This window comes from Zingiber officinale, chromosome 8A (genome assembly GCF_018446385.1).
Source record: "Zingiber officinale cultivar Zhangliang chromosome 8A, Zo_v1.1, whole genome shotgun sequence".
NCBI lineage: Eukaryota > Viridiplantae > Streptophyta > Magnoliopsida > Zingiberales > Zingiberaceae > Zingiber > Zingiber officinale.
In genome coordinates, this window is record NC_056000.1 from 7,181,942 (window position 1) to 7,187,469 (window position 5,528).

The 5,528-nt window shown below is 38.6% G+C and overlaps 1 protein-coding gene across 3 annotated transcripts; it reads right to left on the minus strand.

Moving 5' to 3' along the window:
- Positions 1–450: 450 nt before the first annotated feature.
- Positions 451–3,219, minus strand: LOC122012182 (squamosa promoter-binding-like protein 16). Of its 3 annotated transcripts, none has more exons than XR_006120156.1 (5): positions 3,060–3,219; positions 2,300–2,806; positions 1,632–1,762; positions 837–1,535; positions 451–746 (listed from the first exon to the last, which is right to left on the minus strand). XR_006120156.1 is itself a non-coding variant. In XM_042568635.1 (5 exons), the coding sequence occupies exons 3-5, from the start codon at positions 2,710–2,712 to the stop codon at positions 898–900; spliced, it is 1,182 nt and encodes a 393-aa protein (XP_042424569.1). In that variant the 5' UTR covers positions 2,713–2,806; positions 2,931–2,963; positions 3,060–3,196; the 3' UTR covers positions 725–897. The 3 variants fall into 3 exon arrangements, 2 of the variants coding, with proteins under 2 accessions (XP_042424569.1, XP_042424568.1); XM_042568635.1 differs by adding an exon at positions 2,931–2,963 and having other exon boundaries at positions 725–1,535; positions 3,060–3,196; XM_042568634.1 differs by having other exon boundaries at positions 725–1,535.
- Positions 3,220–5,528: the final 2,309 nt, after the last annotated feature.

The window sequence follows — 5,528 nt, forward strand, 5'->3', positions numbered from 1 at the left end:
TTCCTCACACTTTATTCTACTTATATGCAGTGTTTTTCTATTTCTTTCTTAGAGACATTTTATCAGGTTAAAAATATATTATTTGAATTCACAATGATAAGACAATATATAAAAAATTTAAAAAAAATATAAAAACATTGGATTTTGATAACATAATTATCAATACGTTTTATATTTTTTTAGTTCAATAAAGAATTTTATATTTTTATCTAAAAATGGGAAAAAAATAAAAAGGATGTTTTGGGTAATATATTATTTAGTTTTCTTTCTTTTATTATAGTAAACGAGGTAATGAATTCCTCTCATTCTTCTTCTCCAATTATAATAAATAAGCACACCAAATAAATAATTCTTTTCCTTTTCCCAAAAGAATTTTTTCCACTATAGATTCTTTTCTTTTCTTAATTCATACCTTGAAGTAAACAAGCATTAACCAATTGATCACAGTACTTTCGGAGCCAGTCACGACATGCAGTATCAATATTTTAGCAATTAACTGATCGAGTTTCAAAAAAACAAAATAAAACAAGAATGCATTTTAAAAGGGAAGGCCATGCGAATAAACTCTGATTATTTAAGAATTTGACCATCTTCGGGTTTTTTTCTTGTGCTTGTTCGAAAAAGGGAAGGTTCTTTCTTTCTTTTTGGCAGGCCATATTCTTGTTCTTCAGTTACACGAGATTCTTCACATCATCGTTTGAAGCAGGGTTTGACAAGCCAAAGATCCAGCGAAAGAAGCATCATCACTTGCATTTCATGGATAACACATACTTTCATGTTAGAACAATTGAGCAAGAACATCCATATAAAGCGCTGGAACAACTTCACAGCTTTACCTTGCCAGAAAGCTGAGACAAACATGGACGAACCCTTTAAACAGTTGTCATTAAAAATTCATTACTGCCAAGAAAAGGGAAGTGATTCCAAGACGCCATCAGGTGATTCCTCTCCTCCTATGTGAAACATGCCCTGGAACGGAAGACCATCAGCATCAGAAACTGCCACTCCACCAGTTTGCTCATCTTTGACTCCCGAGCAAGAGGATGCCGTCGGAGGAACACCTCTCAATGCCTGAGAACCAGCGAATCGATCATTGCCGCTATATGTGAAACTCGAAACGAGAGGCTGGCACATAGGAACCCTGTTGGCAGGTAGCATGTGCCCAACATGTATGCTTGAAGTTTGAGTTGGCGATGACAGAAGAGAGAGAGCACAATCGGAGTCGAGAGCTTGCGTTAACCCTCCGGAGAACATCTTGATGTTGCTGCTGCTGCTGCTGCTTTCTGCTGAACAAAAAATCTTGAGAAATGGCTGACGCATAGATGGTTCTGTTGCTGTCCTGTCAAGGCAAACTTTGCCTTCTTGTAGGAAAGCAAACTGCTTTCCCGGAGCGTAGTTAGGAGAAAAGGATCCGGCAATATGTTGCTGACTGTTGTTAAAATGCACTGCATTTTCTTCAGTTTTAAGAGCTGCAGACCAGTTGGGGTTTGATGAATGAGTTTGGGACATGGGAGCGTACGTCGAGAACCTGCCGCCTGCAAGTAAATTGAAGCCTTTAATTGGATCGGAGATAAGCTCCTCGATCGGAGAAAGGGGAAAATAAAAAGATGAGAGAGCATGCAAATGCGAACCTTGTGGAACTGGGAAGAGGCTGGTCGAACTGATTGAGTCCGGTTGAGGCTTTCTTCTTCTTCTGTTGTGTCCATCGAGACGTTTCCTGCAGCTTCTCTTTACCTCATCAAACTCCGCCAGCAAGTGAAACCTTTAAACACCAACAATCACCAAGGGTATTTGAAACACTGATTGTAGAAAGAATGGGTCCAAAAGGAACTAGTTTCACAAATGTTGTTCAGAGGATTTACAGTGACATTTCAAACATGCTTGGTTTATTTAGTGTTTAAATCTTTCTTCGCAACAATCTTTTTCCTTACTGATGATCATATCTCACCCCCAAACTGTCTAATGAGAGGACAAATTTCCCATCCTTTGGACTCCATGACAAGAAAGTAACTAATCATTGAAAAAAAAAAACCACCCACACATCACATGAGCTAAACATAAAGTGTTACAAGGTCAAAGTGTGTGCTTTGGGATTCTTGTGATGCAGCATGGTCAAAAGCATAGGAAACAGACATAGTTGCATTGCTTTAACAAAAACTAATTTGCAGATAAAAACACCTGAAACTATGCTAACACTAATAGTCAAGATGCTATGTGTAATCAGTTAATGTGATGGGTACGGTTATGCACAAGAACTCTGTACCATTCATTCATCTTGCAGGTAGCTCTGTTTCATTACCTGCTGCACTGCTGACAAAACCGCTGCTCGACGCCACCCACCATGACGATCGGGGTCTTCGAGTGGGCCTCGCAGACCTTGTGGCGCCTGTGGTACTCTCTGCAATGGCTGAGGTCGAATTTGCAGCCGTCGACCGAGCACGACACATTCTGCCCAGCGGTGCTCGGCGCGCGGGCCCTCTTCAGCGGACTGGATGACGAGACAGACACCATCATCATTTTGCGTTGGTCTTTCCACTTCTCCGGTGATTCAGGGTTGTCTGATCCTCCGAGCTTCAGATCGACGGAACAGTTTACGCCATTGGCCTGACCTCCATGACTGCAAAGTGGCTCGACAATTCCACCAGGGTTGGACTCAGCATTTTGCTCTAGTTCTGCCAAATCCCATGATGGAATCTTGTACTCCCATTCCATCAAAGCAGCCTTGTTCGTCCTACGGTCCTCTTCCTTCCTACTAATTCTTCCCAGCTATTGACTAAAGAAATGAGGTTCAAATCTTTGATTCAAGCTTCATCGATATCCGGTTCCCACAAGAAAGAAAGGGAAGGTCAGAATTAACGATCAGCGAATAACTAAACTTATTTCACTGAAACCACAGAAATATATGAATTAAGAATCTAGCATAGACATACTGCATCGACATCGTGGTAATTAAAGAGAAATCCCTACACAAGTGATGAATTGGAGCGGAAATTAAATACAAGCAAGCAAACAGAAGAAGAAAATCAGGAAGTTAAAAACAAGTCAGAAGATTGTGATACCAGCAGCGAGGGACTTGTGATGTCTTCCCGATCATCAAATTCTTGGCTCGATCGGTTTCAATTATTGAGCTTTGACAATGATGGAGGAAAGAGAGAGAGAGAGAGAGTGAGTGTGAGTGAGAGAGAGAGAGAGAAAGAGTCCAGGATTTGGTTGACATATAGGAAAACGCCCGCATACATATAGGCCCAGAGAGGCTACGTTGGAATTATTGTAACGTGTGAAACTTATCCTATCCGAGCCTTTTTGGATGGAACACAACACGGTGGAGAAAGCAACCCCAGTAAGATCTTTTGTATATGGCTTAATTTTCCAAGACTAAAACTAAAATTGTTTAAACAAGGGAAGGGGTAGTTCTTCGATCTCTCAAAATTTTCACATCAAACTTTACTCTCAATGTAAAAACTTATACCAGTGACTGTAAACCCAGCAAACAAACTACACATCGTTGGCTTTTCTTTTCCCCTTTCTTTTTCTCTCTCGGAACTTGATGTAAATTCTTGTGAGACGGAAAGTGACAGCTTGAATTTGGTGATGTTTTCAACTTTTCAAGCTCGGAGAAAAAAGTTGCGAGCGAGATGGGCGGTGGGTGGGGTGGGGTGGGGTGGGGTGAGGGTGATGGTAGGTATATAGCATAGCAAGTTGAGGATGATGTACCAGCTTTGTGAACATCCCTTACTTTTCTTGTTTTTTTGCTGATGTTACAATTACACAGTGAAGAGCAATCCTACTATTCTCGATTCTCTAAAAAATTAAGTTCTAAAACATGATTTATCTGCGCAATTATATATTGTTGTTATTTTTTTTTTCATGTATCTCTTGATGAATTTACTGATGATTTTTGTTATATATATATATACTTGGAACCCAACTGAAGTGAAAGAATTAGACACCTCTTTTTAAAGTAATATAAACTTGAGAATGATGATGACGAGTACTTACTTGGAGGATTAATGATTTTATTTATCCATCACCAATCAAGATAATCATGAGTCATGAACGCGAATAATTTGTAGCAAACCAACTCCCACAGAATTTGAAGCCAACAAACAAAGATGTGATGGCTAAGCAAAGCGCGATTATTTTAATTAACCCATCATGATTAAAACAGGTTCCAATTATAGCTTTTCTAATTTCTAACCTGTCCCACTATAAATAAAAGAGTCCATTAACTTCATCAACACTTATTCCGAGAGTCCACAAATACGGATTTATTTTTATTATCAAACCCACTTTTATTTTATTATTATTTTTTAAAAAAAATCTCAAATGGTGAAATGAGGGATTAATGTTTTAAATTAAGCAATCATTTATTTATGCCACACATGCACAAAATATTCGCCCATATATATAGTTCACGAAATCTAGACAAAGTTCACGTCTCTATGCGACCACCTTCCGAACCGTCAGATTAGACACACGCAGCCACGCGTAAGCATCGCCGCGAACATACGACGTCATCGGCCGTATGACAGTGGGCATTTAACTTGTCCGTTGATTATTGAGCAATGTCGCCATCTCAGTCACTGCTCACCGTCAATCACTTTTGTCTCGTTTAGGGAGTTCACTGTAGTGGTCGATTCCAATGAGTGTTCTAAAATTTGCTTTCGGTTTTCGGATCTTTTCATTTCACAGAAAATGTTGTTTTGTTTAACATTAATTTTTTGAGAATTTATTTTATTTTTAAAGAATATTTATAATTTTTCCTTGGAACGCGCGGTCTCTACTCGGCTAAGGTGGGCTCGGAGACAGCGACAAAAGGATGCAAGAGGTTGGTGGTGGTTAATGATAGAGGGCGGTGAAAGTGAAGTTAATTATAGATGGCAATCAATGAAGAGTAAAAAAAGAGCTCATGATCTCATTCTTGTACTTAAGTTTGCTCGGGGGCAAAGGAGTCTTGTTTCTTGTTAATTTAATTGCCTAATTTAAAAGTAAACTATAGATAAATTATGAATTATCCATCTAATGTTAGACTGTCGAGTGGAGCGGCGTCTCTATGCATGTCGCAACAACTCCTCTAACGAACTTGATAACCAACACCATCACCATGAGACCTATTTAGTTGATCCATTTGTCATCTTTTCCCTTTCTTTATCTTTTTATTATTCCCATTCCTTGAGATAAACAATTCCAAAGGAAACAAAGAACTTACTAGCAATGATCGATGTAGATAAAAGGACTCAAGGGTAAAGCTTCACTAATCTAATTAAAACCACAAAATCAGTCTCAAACACATATTTATGTGTCAAACGTAAGATGCAAATTTGATATAGTTGCTTTCGAGGCATGAATAAGTCAATCTATCAATTGATTCTTGGCGAATAAACGATTCAGCTTTTCTAAAGTAAATATTGTTCTCGTAGTCTTTTTCATTTCTAGTAAAGTATAGAAGCCTACAAAGCCATCAAATATTCAGTAGTCAACTGGTCATAAAGGTTGGTTTAACTCAAATAATTAAGGAGCTCTTTAGA

Bases quoted from the DNA above. Each gene is read 5' to 3' on its own strand.
- LOC122012182 (XM_042568634.1), bottom strand. From the start codon at position 2,712: ATGGAATGGGAGTACAAGATTCCATCATGGGATTTGGCAGAACTAGAG. The intron at 1,763-2,299 runs GTAATGAAACAG...TGGTGTTTAAAG, and splicing joins TTTTGTCAGCAGTGCAGCAG to GTTTCACTTGCTGGCGGAGT. The intron at 1,536-1,631 runs GTTCGCATTTGC...ATTTACTTGCAG, and splicing joins CCTCTTCCCAGTTCCACAAG to GCGGCAGGTTCTCGACGTAC.